General features: G+C 46.3%; 1 protein-coding gene across 4 annotated transcripts in view; it reads left to right on the forward strand.

Moving 5' to 3' along the window:
- The window catches only part of LOC129817200 (1-phosphatidylinositol 4,5-bisphosphate phosphodiesterase beta-4-like), a 147,499-nt gene that overhangs the window by 68,230 nt on the left and 57,082 nt on the right, over positions 1–22,187 (forward strand). For all 4 annotated transcript variants that reach the window (XM_055872205.1, XM_055872204.1, XM_055872207.1 and 1 more), the window contains one exon: positions 16,721–16,816. In XM_055872205.1, coding sequence (XP_055728180.1) covers positions 16,733–16,816 — 84 coding nt within the window. In that variant the 5' untranslated portion in view covers positions 16,721–16,732. The remainder of the gene's footprint in view (positions 1–16,720; positions 16,817–22,187) is intronic.

The following is a 22,187-nucleotide window of genomic DNA, read 5'->3' on the forward strand; positions in this document are numbered from 1 at the left end:
AGTTCATATTATTAGGACATATAAACAGGTTAATGGGCGTTGCACCAGTGTGTTTGATCTGCCGATGTACTAGCACGAGCAGCACGAGCTTCCTTATTTTGCGCGAGTGAAGCGAGCTTGGGAAAAACGGAAAATATGCACGTTAGAAATAGTTTTCGCGTGCCAACTTCATATGTCCGAACTCAGAATCAAATAGGCATTACAAAAATAGCTGCTCGTTGCGGTAGAACGTTTATTTTGACGGGCGATTTTTCTGCATTTATCAGAGTCCCGTCGGGAACACTGATTTCAGATGTGTCCATGCAAACAGGATTATTAGGGAAATCTTCTTGCAAACATTTAAATCAAACTATTATATCAAACTGACTACTCACAGTAATCGTGTGATTGTGTGTATGTGACCGTACTCAGTGTATCAGTCAATATTGTTCCCAGAGGCGACCTGAACATTTCCCAGTACTGCCTGATCAAAACAGTCTTGAAGCATAGACTCCGATTGGTCAGACCAACATTGAACGGTCCTTACCACGGGTGCTTCCGGCTTAAGTTTCTGCCCTATAGGCGAGGAGGAGTGTGTGTGTGTGTGTAAATAGAACACACCTCAATTCTCTCTCTCTGTTGGTTTAGTTAAACAGCCTTTCTAGTTTACGACCTCTGCCAAGGGCAACCGCTAACCAGGATACGCACGCACACACACACACACACACACACACACACACACACACACACACACACATACACACATATACACATATACACACACACACAAACCTCCCGTGCCAGATCTCAGGGGAACAGTGATGGAACAGTGAGAGACACAGGAGGGAGCAGGACCCGGATCAGGGAGGTGTGTTTGTGCGTGTGTGTGTGTGTGTAGGTAGCCAGGGGAGGGGTTCTAAATCATTAAACACCTCTGTGTAGAACATTGTGTCAGTGTAGGCAGGTGGAAGCCCCAGGTGGAATTCAGAAGAACACTTGGTAATGTAGTGTGTGTGTGTGTGTGTGTGTGTGTGTGTGTGTGTGTGTGTGTGTGTGTGTGTGTGTGTGTGTGTGTGTGTGTGTGTGTGTGTGTGTGTGTGTGTGTGTGTGTGTGTGTAATTTTACTGCGAGCAAAACTGGTACAATTATATTGTAGAATGTTACTGCATAATCCATCCTTGAAAATATGCGGTATTGTTGCAGTCAGCGGTACGGCTGTGGGACATGCTACTGCAATGAAATGTGATTGGTTTTCTGTGCAGCCTCGTAAACGGTATTTTAGCAGAAGAAGTGCTCTGTGACCTGGACTTGGGGTCCTGGCTGAGTTCTCTGCTTTTGACCAGACCTCAGTCAGAGGGTGAGGTTGGATAGTTATAATGGAAGATTGTATTCAGGCTGGTGCAGAGAGTGGGAGAGCGGCTGCAGCACGTTGCAGATGTAGCCTGCCCGGAAAAACCTTAGAGAGAATGGCTGTGTCACGAATGGCACCGTATGGCCTATATAGTGGTCTACTATTGAAGTCGTCCACTCCACTGGGAATAGGGTGTCATTTGGAACGCAGACACGGTCATCTGTATGCTGTTGAGAGGATGTCAGGGTAGTGTGGTGCAGTGGTCTTGGAGCCCTGGATCTCTGCTTCTGTAATTGCTTAAAGAGAATGTCTCCTCAGCAACCTTCCTTTTTTGTGGTTGTGTAGATGGGAGAAAGCAGCATTTTGTATTGTGTGTGTCCGGTTGTCCCCAGTGGATGCCCTGTCATCAGCCAGCCTTTAGGGCTGTGATCTGCTTTCTTTAAGCTGAGCTTCTGTGACTAGCGGATCTATTAATCAAAATGGACAAATGTCCGTACGACATAGTTCTCTCTGCTTCGCTCTGCTCGCCAATGGGTTGGGTAGGCTGTTCACGTCAAGAGAGAGATGGGGACTATCACGGGCCCAAAGGCGCCTCCATCAACATCTTTACCTGTACACATCACTGGGGCCGAGCTCCCTGTCATCCAGGAGATCTGTACCAGGCGGTGTCAGAGGAAGGTCCTAAAAATGGTCAAAGAATCCAGCCACCCAAGTCATAGACTGTTCTCTCTTCTACCCACAGCTTCTACCCACAAGCCATAAGACTCCTTAACAGTTAATCAAATGGCCACCCGGACTATTTACATTCATCCCCTTTTTTATATGCGCTGACTTGCACCGGCTCTACGCACGCTCACTGGACTCAACCCACACACTCACAAATACTTACACTGACACTCTAACACACACACACACACACATGCATATTGATGCCACACACACCCACTCATACTTTCACACTCTTCACATACTCTGCTGCTACTCTGTTTCTCTATATTGATTACCGAGTCACTTTTACCCCTACGTACATGTACATATTACCTCCACTACCTCGGGCCCCTGCACATTGACTTGGTACTAGTACTCCTTGTCTATTGTCTTGTTTTATTGTGTCACTATTTCCTTTAGTTGCAAATGTTCCTTGCTTTTTAACTCTGCATTGAGTAAGCATTTCACGGTAACGCCTACACCTGTTGTATTCGGGCGCTTATGACAAGTAAAATGTGATTTGATTTGATTTACCTCTATCGCTCTTTGTCTCTTTGTCTCTCTCTGTTTCTCTCTCTGTCTCTTTCTGTCTCTCTCTCTGTCTCTCTCTGTCTGTCTGTCTGTCTGTCTATCTGTCTGTCTCTCTCCCTGTCTCTCTTTGTCTCTGTCTCTCTTTGTCTCTGTCTCTCTCTCTCTCTGCCTCTGTCTCTCTGTCTCTGTCTCTCTCTCTCTCTGCCTCTGTCTCTCTGTCTCTGTCTCTCTCTCTGTCTCTCTCTCTCTGCCTCTCTCTCTGTCTCTCTGTCTCTGCCTCTCTCTCTCTGTCTCTCTCTCTTTCTGCCTCTGCCTCCCTGGCTCTCTCTCTCTCTCTCTCTCTCTCTCTCTCTCTCTGCCTCTCTCTCTCTGTCTCTCTCTGCCTCTCTCTCTCTGTCTCTCTCTGCCTCTCTGGCTGTCTCTGTCTCTCTGCCTCTCTGGCTGTCTCTGTCACTCTGCCTCTCTGTCTCTGTCTCTCTCTCTCTCTGCCTCTCTGTCTCTGCCTCTTTCTCTCTCTCTCTGCCTCCCTGGCTGTCTCTGCCTCTCTCTCTCTGCCTCTCTCTCTGCCTTTGTCTCTGCCTCTCTCTCTGTCTCTGTCTCTCTCTCTCTCTCTCTCTCTCTCTCTCTGTCTCTCTCTCTCTGTCTCTCTCTCTCTGTCTCTCTCTCTGTCTCTCTCTCTGTCTCTCTCTCTGCCTCTCTCTCTGCCTCTCTCTCTCTCTCTCTCTGTCTCTCTCTCTCTCTCTCTCTGATGTGCAAGATGTTTCTGAAAGTCTATTTGAGTGTTGTTCGATCCGTTTTATTGATTCAGATCTAAGACAGTGTCATCCAGCTCGGCGAGGTAGCCTGTACCTGGTAGTTATTGGTATACAGTATTATTGGATACATCTGTCTTATGATATAGGATAGACTATCGCGCTATGCTAATATCTTAGTCTTATTAATCAAATATTTCCCAAAGAAAACATGGTTAGTCAAAGATGTTACCATTAAAAGCTGCAAGCAGTGTTGCCAACAAATTTTTCACTATTGGCTGGCTCCTTGATTCGTCACTAGATGACGTTTTGCCATTGCCACGATGACATCCCAGCACCAATTTGCCTCGCTGCGTTTTCGCTCCCTCTCCCGCCACACACCCCCTCCCCTTGTGCTTCTCTGCCTGTGTGTGCAGCGTTGCCGTGGCTTCTGTTGCACAGACAGCTTCTCCCAATCTCGTTTGCAGCATAGCTGAGTGGGAAAAGTCGCTAAATGATATCAAAGCCATAGAAACTCTCTTTGTCAAAACTCTGGAAAGACAGCCTGAAAAGTAGCTGAATTTGCCGCTAGCCTCTTTTACCAATAAAAGTCACAGGAGCCCTTACAGAACCAGATTGCAGTAAAAGTGCAGTAGCTGCAGTCGACTGTGGTATTTTGTACGCAGCGATCGCATAATAACTGCAGTGTACTGCAGTTGAACTGCAGTTATACTGCGCTGCAACTGCAGTAAAAAACGTGTTTTATTTATTTCGGACACAGTATTTGCAGCCTGCTGTAGTTATACTGCACTCTGACTGTAATCTTTTTTTCATAAGGGAGGGCTCTGAAAACTCACTAAATATAGCGACAAAGTTTCTAAATTGCCAACCCTGGCTGCAAACTCCTTTCACAGAGAATAGTCTCCTATTAGGTGTTTTTCTATGACTCTTCAGTTGCGTTTCTACGTACCGACGTATTATAGACGTTTGACGTGTTATCACGTTATCTTTTACAGCCTGGTTCCAGTAGCTATGGTGGTGGATGTGTAACCAGGCCAGCACAGTATAGCTCTGCCCGGCTCAGTAGTACGGGGTCATTTTGTGACCCCTGATGATTTAACCAGCAGTTTAGGTTTGATCAGCAGTGCATGTAGGTAATAATAGGTCATAGGTCATAGCTGTTGATTGATTTACTGCTGTTTGGGGTTGCCCTGCCCCTGAACTCTAATGCATCATATTAAATGCTGATTGTTGCTGTTGACTCTAGCATTACCTTTGAATTATTTACCACCATTTGTTGTTTGACCTTGCCCGTGGCTATGCATTCCGATTGGCTACTGGGTTATTTACATGTCCAATCATGTCTGTAGGTTCAATCGACAGGCTGGGAAATGAGGTCCAGACACATGAGTTTGAACGTGAGTTATTGACTTGACGTATTGTTTTAGACTTGAGTTATTACTTTGTAGATGTTGGTCTTTATTGGATCAGATTGGCATTATGCCTGAAACGTTATTGGCAAAAGATCAGAATTCGGCTGCATGTGTAAACGCAGCCTCGTTGTGTGAATAGGAGACTGGAACGGTGTACCATAAGGTAATTGGGACTCGTAGACGTCAACACAACGAAATAACACTTCAAACATAATAGATCTACTGAACGTTAAGACGATAAGCAGACACAGGATAGGGTCAGAGGTCAGGGGTCAGGGTGTTAGTGGGTTGAGGATCAGGGTCAGGAGGGGTCACCGTTCTCATTGTGCTGAGGAATCAGACCTGGGTTCATGTGCTATTAGAAATCTTTCAAACACTTTTGAGTGTTTTCTTTAGCCTGCCTGGAGTGCCAGGTAGGCTGGGTTTGCACTTTTGCGACGGTTATATTTGTCCGTTGCGCCGGGCAAGCTCAATAAAGCCAAGCTGAAGTATCGGGAAATGGTTTCAACTAGTATTTGAACCTCAGTCTGGTTGTAATCAGACTAAGCTGCCAGTGATGGATTGGGACTGTCAGGACCTGGTCAGAGCTAAACTAAAGGCTTTTATCCTCCATATTAAACGACCTTGTTTACTTTCAATCTCCTTCAATCTCTTCTCAAATGCTATTTTTGTCCCTTCTGTTCTTCATGGCCTTGTCTCGTCTATTCTCATCTTTTATTCAAGAGCATCGACACCGCCTTCGTTCGTTTTGCGGTTTCACCCAAAATGCCACCGGATGCTGTTTGATTACAAAGCAACCTTTTATCTTTTTCTTGTACCTCGTGTCCTCACATTGTGTTTTGCTGCAAATTGACCATTAGGCTAAGTAAAGGTGCAGGATAAAATATCAGAGTGAAAAAGGAGTCACTCCACGCACTTCAATCAGATGTCGTTTGAGTGTTTTTCGGATTTGCTGTGCTTTCCGTCAGCGATGACTTTGGTCAGTCTTCACCTCGTGTCTCCTGGACAGTTTGAAGGCATTCGTTAGGCTATCCTACTTCAGTTGGGCCAGGCAGGTATGAGGTTTCCCTGACCTCATGTCCCCATGCCACCTCTGTGTGCCAGCTGTACCCTGTGCCACCTCTGTGTAAGAGTGCTCCTCACCAGTTAGGTCAGGCTGGTGTGTGGCATCCTCATCGCCGTCCTCGTGCCACCACTTGGCCAGCTTTTCTAACCTCTAGGATACCTTCCGTCCTAGGTAGCCCTGTTTAGCTATTCCCTCCTAGTTTCCATGTCCCCGTGCCACCCCGGTGCTGCAGTGGCCCGTTGGCTCGTCACCGGGCAGTTAATTTGGGTTTATGAGGTGAGGAGTGTTCCGCTGGGTGTTACCCTAGCAGCCGTATTAGACTGTGCCTAGTGACAGGGGAGCCCCCAGCCTGTGGGACAGGGGAGTTATCTAACATAATTATCTCACTGTCAGAGTTCACCAAGCAGGGGTTCGCCAGGGGTTGGCACTGCCAGGGCGCTCTGTTCTACAGCTCACGTGTTTAGGAGGAGAACGTGCGGATGGATGGTGGGGGGGGATTGTTGTTATATGGAGTAGAGGATGTTGGTTTGGAATAGTCCGTGGTTGACTAACTGATACAGAGAACAGGTATCTCTAATTTTCTGCTGTTTGAGTACCAGTACCTTAAGAGTGCCGGGTCCCAAAAAAAAAACAGTCATATTAAAGTGAGTACCAGCATCTTTTGAATTCATTTCTTGCAATAAATTGTCTAGAATATAGCTAGGAGGGTTATGCAGAAAGCCCAGCCACAACATTGGATATATATTTTTAAAGGCTTGGTGTATTTTAAATGGAATATTCAGTCATTTTCAGTCTTTTCTGATAGATATTCAGCAGGTTATATTCCTTGATGAATATTCAGCGCTGTGCGGCTGGCCTGGAGCCTCAGATCTCAACTGGAAGTGTGCAACTGTCAATATAGTCCCCCGGTAAGATGTGTGCATCTGTCAATATGGTCCCCTGGTAGAACATCACAGATGGTAGAGGGATGTGTTTGATGGGCGTGGCCCACCTTCGATCTCTCTCTCTCGCTCTCTCTCTCTCTCTCTCTCGCTCTCTCTCTCTCGCGCGCTCTCGCACGCTCTCTCTCTCTCTCGCGCGCTCTCGCACGCTCTCTCTCTCGCTCTCTCTCCTGTGAGTGCTAGTAGACATGGCTGTTCCTCCTACTACACTAATAACGTGTGATCAGTGTTAGTACATCAGTTGGGATCTCTATAAGCCACACTATGAGGTCCTAAACCTAGCACGAATGTGCATTCTTGTAGCGGTGTGGGCTGAGATAGTCAAAATGTTTGCCTCGGGGTAACTTGAAGGAATGACCACCATACCCCATACAAATGATGATTACATGTGGGCCGTTTTTATTTTTTTTTGCATGATATGCATCTGAACTCAAGAGAGTGCATTTTGTATTGTTTACATAGCCGACGTCGTCCCACCCTGCGTATACAGACGTAAAACGACCCCCCTTGAGGTTCTTGAAAGAGCAGCCAAGGAAGTGAGAGAAGGGAATGACGTCCATTTGAAGGAAAGAAATCCAGCAGCAAGGGATACATAATATAGACCGAACGACACTGAAAAGGAACATGTGCCCCGTGCGAAAGAGAGACTATGATAGAGTAGCAGAGGAACACAAGGTCTCATCCGATGACATGGAGTCTTGAGGTTTGCGGACCGGTCTCATAGGCTTAGTGGCATCAAATGCAGAGAACTTGCCTATGAATTGGTACATTGAAACAACATCCCTGTCCCAGACAACTGGTATAGAAGGGGAAGGGGAAAGGGGGGTACCTATTCAGTTGTACAACTGAATGCCTTCAACTGAAATGTGCCTTCCGCATTTAACCCTGAATCAGAGAGGTGCGTAACTGATATTGAACAGAGAGATCTGTATCTGAATGTAGGCATACATTTAAGATATACAATATACCACACTGCCATTCCATGAATTAAATGTTGGTCTATAGTGCCTTCAGAAAGTATTCACACCTCTTGACTTTTCCCACATTTTGTTGTGTTACAGCCTGAATTTAAAATGGATTCAATTGAGAGTTTGTGTCACTGGCCTACACACAATACCCCATCATTTCAAAGTGAAATTATGTTTTTAGAATATTTTTTACAAATGAAATGCTGAAATGTATTCAAACCCTTTGTTATGGCAATCGTAAATAAGTTCAGGAGTACAAATGTGCTTAACAAGTCACATAATAAGTTGTATGGACTCACTCTGTGTGCAATAATAGTGTTTACCATGCCAAAGAAGGGCACCTATTGGTAGATGGGTAAAAAAAAGCAGACATTCAATTACACTTTGAATAGTGTATCAATACACCCAGTCACTACAAAGATACAGGCGTTCTTCCTAACTCAGTTGCTGGATAGGAAGGAAACCGCTCAGGGATTTCACCAAGAGGCCAGTGGTGACTTTAAAACAGCTACAGTTGAATGGCTGTGATAAGAGAAAACTGAGGATGGATCAACAACATTGTAGTTACTCCACAATACTAACCTAAATGACAGAGTGAAAAGAAGGACATAATAAAAAATATTCCAAAACATGCCAAAAAAAATGTAAATAAATGTTTTACATTTACATTTAAGTCATTTAGCAGACGCTCTTATCCAGAGCGACTTACAAATTGGTGCATTCACCTTATGATATCCAGTGGAACAACCACTTTACAATAGTGCATCTAACTCTTTTAAGGGGGGGGGGGGGGGGGTTAGAAGGATTACTTTATCCTATCCTAGGTATTCCTTAAAGAGGTGGGGTTTCAGGTGTCTCCGGAAGGTGGTGATTGACTCCGCTGACCTGGCGTCGTGAGGGAGTTTGTTCCACCATTGGGGTGCCAGAGCAGCGAACAGTTTTGACTGGGCTGAGCGGGAACTGTACTTCCTCAGAGGTAGGGAGGCGAGCAGGCCAGAGGTGGATGAACGCAGTGCCCTTGTTTGGGTGTAGGGCCTGATCAGAGCCTGAAGGTACGGAGGTGCCGTTCCCCTCACAGCTCCGTAGGCAAGCACCATGGTCTTGTAGCGGATGCGAGCTTCAACTGGAAGCCAGTGGAGAGAGCGGAGGAGCGGGGTGACGTGAGAGAACTTGGGAAAGTTGAACACCAGACGGGCTGCGGCGTTCTGGATGAGTTGTAGGGGTTTAATGGCACAGGCAGGGAGCCCAGCCAACAGCGAGTTGCAGTAATCCAGACGGGAGATGACAAGTGCCTGGATTAGGACCTGCGCCGCTTCCTGCGTGAGGCAGGGTCGTACTCTGCGAATGTTGTAGAGCATGAACCTACAGGAACGGGTCACCGCCTTGATGTTAGTTGAGAACGACAGGGTGTTGTCCAAGATCACGCCAAGGTTCTTAGCACTCTGGGAGGAGGACACAATGGAGTTGTCAACCGTGATGGCGAGATCATGGAACGGGCAGTCCTTCCCCTGGAGGAAGAGCAGCTCCGTCTTGCCGAGGTTCAGCTTGAGGTGGTGATCCGTCATCCACACTGATATGTCTGCCAGACATGCAGAGATGCGATTCACCACCTGGTTATCAGAGGGGGGAAAGGAGAAGATTAATTGTGTGTCGTCTGCATAGCAATGATAGGAGAGACCATGTGAGGATATGACAGAGCCAAGTGACTTGGTGTATAGCGAGAATAGGAGAGGGCCTAGAACAGAGCCCTGGGGGACACCAGTGGTGAGAGCACGTGGAGCGGAGACAGATTCTCGCCACGCCACCTGGTAGGAGCGACCTGTCAGGTAGGTCGCAATCCAAGCGTGGGCCGCGCCGGAGATGCCCAGCTCGGAGAGGGTGGAGAGGAGGATCTGATGGTTCACAGTATCAAAGGCAGCCGATAGGTCTAGAAGGATGAGAGCAGAGGAGAGAGAGTTAGCTTTAGCAGTGCGGAGCGCCTCCGTGACACAGAGAAGAGCAGTCTCAGTTGAATGACTAGTCTTGAAACCTGACTGATTTGGATCAAGAAGGTCATTCTGAGAGAGATAGCAGGAGAGCTGGCCAAGGACGGCACGTTCAAGAGTTTTGGAGAGAAAAGAAAGAAGGGATACTGGTCTGTAGTTGTTGACATCGGAGGGATCGAGTGTAGGTTTTTTCAGAAGGGGTGCAACTCTCGCTCTCTTGAAGACGGAAGGGACGTAGCCAGCGGTCAAGGATGAGTTGATGAGCGAGGTGAGGTAAGGGAGAAGGTCTCCGGAAATGGTCTGGAGAAGAGAGGAGGGGATAGGGTCAAGCGGGCAGGTTGTTGGGCGGCCGGCCGTCACAAGACGCGAGATTTCATCTGGAGAGAGAGGGGAGAAAGAGGTCAAAGCACAGGGTAGGGCAGTGTGAGCAGAACCAGCGGTGTCGTTTGACTTAGCAAACGAGGATCGGATGTCGTCGACCTTCTTTTCAAAATGGTTGACGAAGTCATCAGCAGAGAGGGAGGAGGGGGGAGGAGGGGGAGGAGGATTCAGGAGGGAGGAGAAGGTGGCAAAGAGCTTCCTAGGGTTAGAGGCAGATTCTTGGAATTTAGAGTGGTAGAAATTGGCTTTAGCAGCAGAGACAGAAGAGGAGAATGTAGAGAGGAGGGAGTGAAAGGATGCCAGGTCCGCAGGGAGGCGAGTTTTCCTCCATTTCCGCTCGGCTGCCCGGAGCCCTGTTCTGTGAGCTCGCAATGAGTCGTCGAGCCACGGAGCAGGAGGGGAGAACCGAGCCGGCCTGGAGGATAGGGGACATAGAGAGTCAAAGGATGCAGAAAGGGAGGAGAGGAGGGTTGAGGAGGCAGAATCAGGAGATAGGTTGGAGAAGGTTTGAGCAGAGGGAAGAGATGATAGGATGGAAGAGGAGAGAGTAGCGGGGGAGAGAGAGCGAAGGTTGGGACGGCGCGATACCATCCGAGTAGGGGCAGTGTGGGAAGTGTTGGATGAGAGCGAGAGGGAAAAGGATACAAGGTAGTGGTCGGAGACTTGGAGGGGAGTTGCAATGAGATTAGTGGAAGAACAGCATCTAGTAAAGATGAGGTCAAGCGTATTGCCTGCCTTGTGAGTAGGGGGGGAAGGTGAGAGGGTGAGGTCAAAAGAGGAGAGGAGTGGAAAGAAGGAGGCAGAGAGGAATGAGTCAAAGGTAGACGTGGGGAGGTTAAAGTCACCCAGAACTGTGAGAGGTGAGCCATCCTCAGGAAAGGAACTTATCAGGGCGTCAAGCTCATTGATGAACTCTCCAAGGGAACCTGGAGGGCGATAAATGATAAGGATGTTAAGCTTGAAAGGGCTGGTAACTGTGACAGCATGGAATTCAAAGGAGGCGATAGACAGATGGGTCAGGGGAGAAAGAGAGAATGTCCACTTGGGAGAGATGAGGATCCCAGTGCCACCACCCCGCTGACCAGAAGCTCTCGGGGTGTGCGAGAACACGTGGGCAGACGAGGAGAGAGCAGTAGGCGTAGCAGTGTTATCAGTGGTAATCCATGTTTCCGTCAGTGCCAAGAAGTCGAGGGACTGGAGGGAAGCATAGGCTGAGATGAACTCTGCCTTGTTGGCCGCAGATCGGCAGTTCCAGAGGCTGCCTGAGACCTGGAACTCCACGTGGGTCGTGCGCGCTGGGACCACCAGGTTAGAGTAGCAGCGGCCACGCGGTGTGAAGCGTTTGTATGGTCTGTGCAGAGAGGAGAGAACAGGGATAGACAGACACATAGTTGACAGGCTACAGAAGAGGCTCCGCTAATGCAAAGGAGATTGGAATGACAAGTGGACTACACGTCTCGAATGTTCAGAAAGTTAAGCTTACGTTGCAAAAAATCTTATTGACTAAAATGATATAGTACTGCTGGCTGGTGAAATAGGCTAGCTAGCAGTGGCTGCGTTGTTGACTTTGTTTGAAAGTGTAGCTGGCTAGGTAACCTCTAACTGGCTAGGTAACCTCGACAATTACTCTAGACTACACAATTATCTTGGATACAAAGACGGCTATGTAGCCAGCTAAGATCAAACAAATCAAACTGTTGTACTGTAATGAAATGAAATGTAATACTACCTGTGGAGCAAAGCGGAATGCAACTACTCGCTCCAACCCGGAAGTGCGTATCGTAGAGGGAGAGGCAATAGAAGTGTTGTTTCTTGTATTATTGTCTTTTGTGTCTTTAGAGGACTGCTTCACCTTAATGTCCCCTTTCCCCCCTTTCCCTTTTCTTCTGTCCTTATTTTGTCCCACTTTGTCCCTTCTTTGTCCCTTCTTCTCTTCTGCCAACTAGACACTCCTTGTTAGCTAGCTAGCTTCTTCCAGGAATGCCCCTAGCAACTGCCTAGCAACAGGTAAACAACTTAGCTAGCTAAGAAAACGGTATAATTTTATGAAAAAATTGTTACTTTTTCAAAAGCCTTTCTTCTTTGTTTGCTGCTTGTTTGGTCTCCTTTTCAGTTTGCAGTTTTCTTTAGATTTTTTTCGATGTACTTTACTCTAAAAAAACATTTAAATTTCAATATTTGTAGGAGCTCATCTTTTCAGCTGCTGCTGCTTAATTTGGAACTCCGGAACACTTTGGTGAGAAAGAAAATATGTTAAATCAATTTTGAATTGAGGCTGTAACACAACAAAATATGGAATAAGTCAAGGGGTATGAGTACTTTCTGAAGGCACTATGGTGCTGTCTCTCAGTGAAAGTGTGTGCATGTTGAGCATGTTGAGTCTGTTTCTATAAGAAGTGCTGTGTGCTTTTGTTAAAGAATACGGTTGGTGTGTGCGTGTGTGTGTAGATGGTACAGATACAGATCACAGAATAACTGCAGTGTCTGTTCTTCTCTCTAGGAGGCAAAGAGGGAAGCCGGATGTTGATGAGACAGAAAGGCAGAGTGACTGAACGAGGGAGAGGGAGATGAGAGAAGGGGGGTAGACGGAGAGAGCCAGCTGTGCATGACAGAATTCGGAAAGGAGAGTGTGTGTGTGTGTGTGTGTGTGTGTGTGTGTGTGTGTGTGTGTGTGTGTGTGTGTGTGTGTGTGTGTGTGTGTGTTCTGTGTTTGATGTTAAGTACACAGCAACATGCTCTACATCAAAACACCCACTACCTCGACTACAAATTACCGCAACGCGAGTTTGATTCAATTGCCAAACTGTCCATTGTTTTACTAGGTCGCTTTCTCCAGTTTTGGGATTACTGAACACAACACAGGTGTGGTAGTAGGTGTGTGGTAGTAGGTGTGTGGTAGTAGGTGTGTGGTAGTAGGTGTTTGGTAGTAGGTGGTGTGGTAGTAGGGGGTAGTATGTGTGTGGTAGTAGGTGTGTGGTAGTAGGTGTGTGGTAGTAGGTGTGTGGTAGTAGGTGTGTGGTGGTAGAGTGTTTGATGGTGTGTGGTATAGGTGGTAGTATTTGTGTGGTAGTAGATCTGTGGTAGTAGGTGTGTGGTGGTAGGTGTTTGATGGTGTGTGTGGTATAGGTGGTAGTAGATCTGTGGTAGTAGGTGGTGTGGTAGTAGGTGGTGTGGTAGTAGGTGTTTGGTAGTAGGTGTGTGGTAGTAGGTGGTGTGGTAGTAGGGGGTAGTATGTGTGTGGTAGTAGGTGGTGTGGTAGTAGGTGTGTGGTAGTATGTGTGTGGTGGTAGAGTGTTTGATGGTGTGTGGTATAGGTGGTAGTATTTGTGTGGTAGTAGATCTGTGGTAGTAGGTGTGTGGTAGGAGGTGTGTGGTGGTAGGTGTTTGATGGTGTGTGGTATAGGTGGTAGTATGTGTGTGGTCGTAGATGGTAGTAGGTGTGTGGTAGTAGGTGTGTGGTGGTAGGTGTGTGGTGGTAGGTGTTTGATGGTGTGTGGTATAGGTGGTAGTATGTGTGTGGTAGTAGATCTGTGGTAGTAGGTGTGTGGTGGTAGGTGTTTGATGGTGTGTGGTATAGGTGGTAGTATGTGTGTGGTAGTAGATCTGTGGTAGTAGATGGTAGTAGGTGTGTGGTAGTAGGTGTGTGGTAGTAGGAGGTAGTATGTGTGTGGTAGTAGATCTGTGGTAGTAGGTGTGTGGTGGTAGGTGTTTGATGGTGTGTGGTATAGGTGGTAGCATGTGTGTGGTAGTAGATCTGTGGTAGTAGATGGTAGTATGTGTGTGGTAGTATGTGTGTGGTAGTAGGAGGTAGTATGTGTGTGGTAGTAGGTGTTTGGTAGTAGGTGGTTGTAGGTGTGTGGTAGTAGGTATGTGGTACTATGTGTGTGATAGTAGGTGTTTGGTAGTAGGTGTGTGGTGGTGGTAGTAGGTGTTTGGTAGTAGGTGTGTGTGGTATAGGTGGTAGTAGGTGTGTGGTGGTGGTAGTAGGTGTTTGGTAGTAGGTGTGTGGTATAGGTGATAGTATGTGTGTGATAGTAGATCTGTGGTAGTAGATGGTAGTAGGTGTGTGGTAGTAGGTGTGTAGTATAGGCGGTAGTATGTGTATGGTAGTAGGTGGTAGTAGGTTGTGTGGTAGTAAAATAATCAGAATTTGTGCAAGCATAACAGTTTTGAGACATAGCTTGTCCAAAAAAAAGTGGTCTCTTGGCACTTTTATGGCATAGGGACGGGGTAAGTTGAGCACGGGGACAGGGTAAGTTGAGCACGGGGACAGGGTAAGTTGAGCACGGGGACAGGGGTAAGTTGAGCACGGGGACAGGGGTAAGTTGAGCACGGGGACAGGGGTAAGTTGAGCACGTGGACAGGGGTAAGTTGAGCACTTGGACAGGGGTAAGTTGAGCACGGGGACAGGGTAAGTTGAGCACGTGGACAGGGGTAAGTTGAGCACGGGGACAGGGGTAAGTTGAGCACGGGGACAGGGGTAAGTTGAGCACGGGGACAGGGGTAAGTTGAGCACGGGGACAGGGTAAGTTGAGCACGGGGACAGGGTAAGTTGAGCACGGGGACAGGGTAAGTTGAGCACGGAGACAGGGGTAAGTTGAGCACGTGGACAGGGGTAAGTTGAGCGCGTGGACAGGGGTAAGTTGAGCACGTGGACAGGGGTAAGTTGAGCACGGGGACAGGGGTAAGTTGAGCACGGGGACAGGGGTAAGTTGAGCACGGGGACAGGGGTAAGTTGAGCACGGGGACAGGGGTAAGTTGAGCACGGGGACAGGGGTAAGTTGAGCACGGGGACAGGGGTAAGTTGAGCACGGGGACAGGGTAAGTTGAGCACGGGGACAGGGTAAGTTGAGCTGCCTGGGGTAAGTGGGTGATGGTGTCCTGTGACAGTGGGTGCTGTAACTCCACCACTCAGGTACATTCATTGTCTTCTTGGTAAGCAACTCAAGTGTGGATTTGACCTTGTGTTTTAGGTTATTGTCCTGCTGAAAGGTGAATTATTCTCCTAGTGTCTGGTAGAAAAGCAGACTGTGCTCAGCTCTATTCTTTTAAATTATTTTTATCCTGAAATACTCCCCAGTCCTTACTATTACAAGCATACCCATAACATGATGCAGCCACCACTATTCATGAACATATTGAGAGTGGTACTCCGTAATGTGTTGTTTCAGATTCACCTCAAACATAACACTTTGTATTCAGGATGACAAAAAGTGAATTGCTTTGCCACATTTTTTGCTGTATCACTTTAGTGACTTGATGCAAAAGAGATGCATATTTTGGAATATTTCTATTCTGTACAGGCTTCCTTCTTTTCACTCTGTCAATTAGGTTAGTATTGTGGAGACTACGATGTTGTTGATCCATCCTCAGTTTTATCCTATCACAGCCATTAAGCTCTATAACTGTTTTAAAGTCACCATTGGCCTCTTGGTGAAATCCATGAGCAGTTTCCTTCCTCTCCAGCAACTGAGTTAGGAAGGACGCCTGTATCTTTGTAGTGGCTGGGTGTATTGATACACCATCCCAAGTGTAATTAATAACTTCACCATGCTCAAAGGGATATTCAATGTCATATTTTCTTTACCCATCTACCAATAGGTGCCCTTCTTTGCAAGGCATTTGAAAACCTCTCTGGTCTTTGTGGTTGAATCTGTGTTATAAATTCCCTGCTCGACTGAGGGACCTTACAGATAGTTGTATGTGTGGGCTACAGAGATGAGGTAGTCACTCAAAACTAATGTTAAACACTATTGTTACACACAGAGTGAGTCCATACAACTTATTATGTGACGTTTTTTTTTAAATTTCTTTCTCCTGGAGTTATTTAGGCTTGCCATAACGGGGTTGAGTACTTATTGGCTCAAGACATTTCAGCTTATCAATTTTTATTAATTTGTAAATACAGTATTTTCAAAAAAACATAATTCCACTTTGACATTATGGGGTGTGTGTCGGCCATTAACAAAACGTCTCAGTTGAATCCGTTTTAAATCCAGGCTGTAGCACAAGAAAGTGTGGAAAAGTCGAGGGGTGTGAATACTTTCTCAAGGCTCTGTATCCTACGTACCGCAGCCCTTCTGAAAAGACATATTTGGCGGAGTCTGCTGTCTGATCTGAATACGGCCATCGTTGCTGATGCAGTGACCGGCGTTACAAAGTGTTCATTCATAGATGGGAAGAGGTCTGGGAAGAGTTCAATGTGTTAGGGGGCAACACACCACACACACACACACACACACACACACACATTCTCAGGCTCTCACACACACACACAGACTCCCATACGCAGGCCGACGTTCTCAGGTTGGACGTCATCGTTGACTATTTCTGTAAGCCGGTATCGATAATAATACAACATGAGGCGGCGTCTTGAGACCGTTGGCGTCGTTCTCTCTGAGGTAAAACAACACGTGTGTAGACTCAGGGGTAGTGTATGTCTGTGTGATGGATTGATTGTAGTCGTCATTATGACCGAGTCAGGTTTTTCCCAGTACTACATAGAAAGGCAATTTGATAGTGCATAAGTCATACTTATTTCCACAGCCCAGGAGACATGTGGCCCACCTGTCTTAACACAATGTCTCTCTCTCTATCCCTCTCTACACCTCCCCCCGTCCTCCTCCCCCTCTCTCACTCCCTCCAGGTGTGAGCAGCCATGACTAAGTCCTATGAGTTTAATTGGCAGAAGCACCTGCCTGGCTTCATGCAGGAAGGAGCTTCCTTCGACAGGTTCGACGAGGTGAGAAGCAAACTCAAACATACAGTACTTTAGTTTTAAAAAACATTGCCACAGACTGCCAACTTGTCCTCCAGCCTATGCTCCATGTTGACAACTTGACATTAATCATCATATTCAAATGATAACTATCTAGAATGTAGTTGTCTCTGTACTTTGGGTGCTCTCAGAATAAGTGCATCTCAAACAAGGTTAGCCTGAAACTCTATATCTATGGCTTGTAGCTCTGTGTGTATGGGGGTCAGTGGCCCACCCTACCCTAATGACAGTCCTCTCGTGGGACATTAAGACACACGCACACACACACACGAGTTAGGCCATCTTCATGGCGTTTATAAATCATTGTGTTAGGCCACACACACACACACACACACACACACACACACACACACACACACACACACACACACACACACACACACACACGTACACACACACACACACACACACGTACACACACACACATAAGTAGGGCTATCCCCATTATGTCATAATAACTCATTGTGTTAGTCATCAGAGCTACAGAGTCACCACATTGATCCACCACATTAGCCAACTTTGTCATGGCGACCAAAAGTCTGACAGTCTGCTGTGAGTGTGTGTGTGTGGTTTGTGTCGGTGTGTGTGTGTGTGTGTGTAATAGTTTGTGTGTGTGTCCTCCCTCCCTGTGTCCTCCCTCCCACGTTTCCCCTCTCTAACTCAATCAGGCCAGTTAGCTGGGGGATGGCAAATCTAGGACTGGGCGTTCCACACACACGCGCGCGCGCACACACACGTTGAGATAGCGATCAGGAATCCCTTTAATGCAGTCTTCAGTGAGGAGGATCCCTCCATGGATAAACACAGAGGGAAAACAACGTCATCACTAACATCAAAAGGCATCTTTAACTGAGCCTTGGAACTAGAACAGCCTGGTTACTTTGGAATACACTCCCCTGCGTATTAACTTAGTGTGTATTTCTGTGCTTCTACTAGCTATGGGCCCTCTACCCTGCTAGGACTTTTGGGAGACTGGGTGGCTGGGTGGAGAGCTATAGTGAATCTCTGCCAAGCTACTGGTGAATCTAGTTCATAGCCGACAAGCTGTTCGTTCACCCATTTTTAACATCTTTATTCAAAGTTTGTTAGGAGAGGTTAAAAAGGCAAGAACACAGTTGTTTGATCTTGATGTGTGACCTCCGTTACATTTAATGAATACCCGCTGGGAGAACGCGTGAGAACGCCATTACATTTTTGGTCGAGTTGTCAACCAACTCATATCCAACTCGCAATAAACCACAGAGCTAGCGTAGCATGGCTAACTACGGGTATTGGCCGATAGGCTACAAGTGTAGAATAGGAATAGAATGAATAACATTAGCTGGCAAGCAACGCTACTGATCGATGTGTTTGTGGGCAGTGTTATGAGATGTAGGTCATTTAGGAGTGGGTTGCTTTACATCTCACATGTGAAACGGTGTCAAGCAACTGACCACGGTGGCGCTGTTTGGCTTATGTCTCTCTTTAATCTAATCACAGTCAACAAAAGCGATCATTAGCCAGCCTTTGAAAAGGCCAAACCTCGACTCGATGCTCAGAAAACAGTGATGAACCGTATTATGATTTAAAGAACAACATAATTATAGACGAGCTGGTAGTAGTCTACATTGGAGTTAGCTGTGTGTGTGTGTGTGTGTGTGTTATAATAGCTGATGCTCAGGCTGTCTAATAGAAGGCCTGCAGGGGACGTCTGTGTTGATTAACATGGCAGACGCGCCTCGCCCACACACACAGACACACACACACACGCTTAAATATGCTAAGCAGGAAGGATTCTTCCAGAGTCCGCTCTCGGCTCACTTAAACCCCGCAGCGCAACAGACGGTGAAGACGGGGCAGTGCATACTAATTCCAACGTGAGAGGAATGGCTATTAACAGTTTGATACTCAGCGTGGTCTGTCTGTATTGAAGTGACGTCCGTCTTTGTTGTATCCAACACAACCATATGACGCACAGACAAGACACTGAGTGGGAGAGCTGGTCATTGATGTGGGACCATATTGTTGCCTAGCTTCTCTGCTTCTCGTCTCTGCCTCGTTTGACTGGCAGTGATACTAAGTTATTTCGAGAAACAATGTTGAAGTCATGTGATTTCTTTAAATAGCCCTTTCAAACGATTGATTGATTGTGTCACCTGACTAAATTTCGATCTCAGTAATTATTCAAAAGTGTTCCATGGGGACCAAGTAGTCTGTGAGGACATGATCACTATGGCTGGGAATTGCCAGGGACCTCACGATATGATATTATCACAATAGTTGTCTGCCGATAATATATGTACTGCGACTCTCACGATTTTTCTTTTCCTTTCCTTTCTGTTTGTCCAGTGCCTTTGGAAAGTATTCAGACCTCTTGACTTTTTCCACGTTTGTTTTAATGTTACAGCCTTATTCTAAAATGTATTAAATATTCGTTTTATTTTCATCAATCTACACACAATAACCCATAATGACAAAGCAAATACAGGTTTTTAGAAGGGCCTTGGTCAGGGAGGTGACCAAGAACCCCATAGTCACTCTGACAGAGCTCCAGAGTTCCTCTGTGGAGAAGGGAGAACCTTCCAGAAGGACAACCATCTCTGCAGCACTCCACCAATCAGGCCTTTATGGTAGAGTGGCCAGACGGAAGCCACTCCTCAGTAAAAAACACATGACAGCCCACTTGGAGTTTGCCAAAAGGCACTTTAAAGGACTCTCAGACTATGATGAAACCAAGATTGAACTCTTTGGCCTGAATGCCAAGCATCACGTCTGGAGGGAACCTGGCACCATCCCTATGGTGAAGCATGGTGGTGGCAGCATCATGCTGTGGGCAGGAAGCAGCCAGGAAGCATAGGAAGAGAAGTGGTCTATGATCACCACCTGCAGAATCACTCCTTTATTGGGGGTGTCTTGCTAATTGCCTATAATTTTCACCTTTTGTCTATACCATTTGCACAACAGCATGTGAAATTTATTGTCAATCAGTGTTGTGGACAGTTTGATTTCACAGAAGTGTGATTCACTTGGAGTTTTATTGTGTTTTTTAAGTGTTCCCTTTATTTTTTTGAGCAGTATATATATATATATATATATACTTACAGTCGTGGCCAAAAGTTTTGAGAACGACACAAATATTAATTTCCACAAAGTTTGCTGCTTCAGTGTCTTTAGATATTTTTATCAGATGTTACTATGGAATACTGAAGTATAATTACAAGCATTTCATTGGTGTCAAAGGCTTTTATTGACAATCACATGAAGTTGATGCAAAGAGTCAATATTTGCAGTGTTGACCCTTCTTTTTCAAGACCTCTGCAATTCGCCCTGGCATTCTGTCAATTAACTTCTGGGCCACATCCTGACTGATGGCAGCCCATTCTTGCATAATCAATGCTTGGAGTTTGTCAGAATTTGTGGGTTTTTGTTTGTCCACCCGCCTCTTGAGGATTGACCAAGTTCTCAATGGGATTAAGGTCTGGGGAGTTTCCTGGCCATGGACCCAGAATATCGATGTTTTGTTCCCCGAGCCACTTAGTTATCACTTTTGCCTTATGGCAAGGTGGTCCATCATGCTGAAAAGGCAATATTCATCACCAAACTGTTCCTGGATGGTTTGGAGAAATTGCTCTTGGAGGATGTGTTGGTACCATTCTTTATTCATGGATTTGTTCTTCGGCAAAATTGTGAATGAGCCCACTCCCTTGGCTGAGAAGCAACCCCACACATGAATGGTCTCAGGGTGCTTTACTGTTGGCATGACACAGGACTGATGGTAGCGCTCACCTTGTCTTCTCCGGACAAGCTTTTTTCCGGATGCCCCAAACAATCGGAAAGGGGATTCATCAGAGACAATGACTTTACCCCAGTCCTCAGCAGTCCAATCCCTGTACCTTTTGCAGAATATCAGTCTGTCCCTAATGTTTTTCCTGGAGAGAAGTGGCTTCTTTGCTGCCCTTCTTGACACCAGGCCATCCTCCAAAAGTCTTCGCCTCACTGTGCGTGCAGATGCACTCACACCTGCCTGCTGCCATTCCTGAGCAAACTCTGTATTGGTGGTGCACCGATCCCGCAGCTGAATCAACTTTAGGAGACGGAACCGGGGGTTGCTGGACTTTCTTGGGCGCCCTGAAGCATTCTTCACAACAATTGAACCACTCTCCTTGAAGTTCTTGATGATCTGATAAATGGTTGATATAGGTGCAATCTTACTAGCAGCAATATCCTTGCCTGTGAACCCCTTTTTGTGCAAAGCAATGATGACGGCACGTGTTTTCTTGCAGGTAACCACGGTTGACAGAGGAAGAACAATGATTCCAAGCACCACCCTCCTGTTGAAGCTTCCAGTCTGTTATTCGAACTCAATCAGCATGAGTATCTCCAGCCTTGTCCTCGTCAAGACTCACACCTGTGTTAACGAGAGAATCACTGACATGATGTCAGCTGGTCCTTTTGTGGCAGGGCTGAAATGCAGTGGAAGTGTTTTTTGGGGATTCAGTTCATTTGCATGGCAAGAGGGACTTTGCAATTAATTGCAATTCATCTGATCACTCTTCATAACATTCTGGAGTATATGCAAATTGCCATCATACAAACTGAGGCAGCAGACTTTGTGAAAAGTAATATTTGCGTCATTCTCAAAACTTTTGGCCACGACTGTATATACAGTTGAAGTCGGAAGTTTACATACACCTTAGCCAAATACATTTAAACTCAGTTTTTCACAATTCCTGAAATTTTATCCTAGTAAAAATGCCCTGTTTTAGGTCAGTTAGGATCACCACTTTATTTTAAGAATGTGAAATGTCAGAATAATAGTAGAGAGAATGATTTATTTCAGCTTTTATTTCTTTCATCACATTCCCATTGGGTCAGACATTTATATACACTCAATTAGTATTTGGTAGCATTGCCTTTAAATTGTTTAACTTGGGTCAAACGTTTTGGGTAGCCTTCCCCAAGCTTCCCACAATAGGTTGGGTGAATTTTGGCCCATTCCTCCTGACAGAGCTGGTTTGTAGGCCTCCATGCTCCCACAAACGTTTTCAGTTCTGCCCACAAATTTTCTTTAGGATTGAGGTCAGGGCTTTGTGATGGCCACTCCAATACCTTGACTTTGTTGTTCTTAAGCCATTTTGCCACAACTTTGGAAGTATGCTTGGGGTCATTGTCCATTTGGAAGACCAATTTGCGACCGAGCTTTAACTTCCTGACTGATGTCTTGAGATGTTGCTTCAATATATCCACATAGTTTTCCTCCTCATGATGCCATCAATTTTGTGAAGTGCACCAGTCCCTCCTGCAGCAAAGCACCTCCACATCATGATGCTGCCACCGCCGTGTTTCACAGTTGGGA

This window comes from Salvelinus fontinalis, chromosome 20, assembly GCF_029448725.1.
Source record: "Salvelinus fontinalis isolate EN_2023a chromosome 20, ASM2944872v1, whole genome shotgun sequence".
Taxonomy (NCBI): domain Eukaryota; kingdom Metazoa; phylum Chordata; class Actinopteri; order Salmoniformes; family Salmonidae; genus Salvelinus; species Salvelinus fontinalis.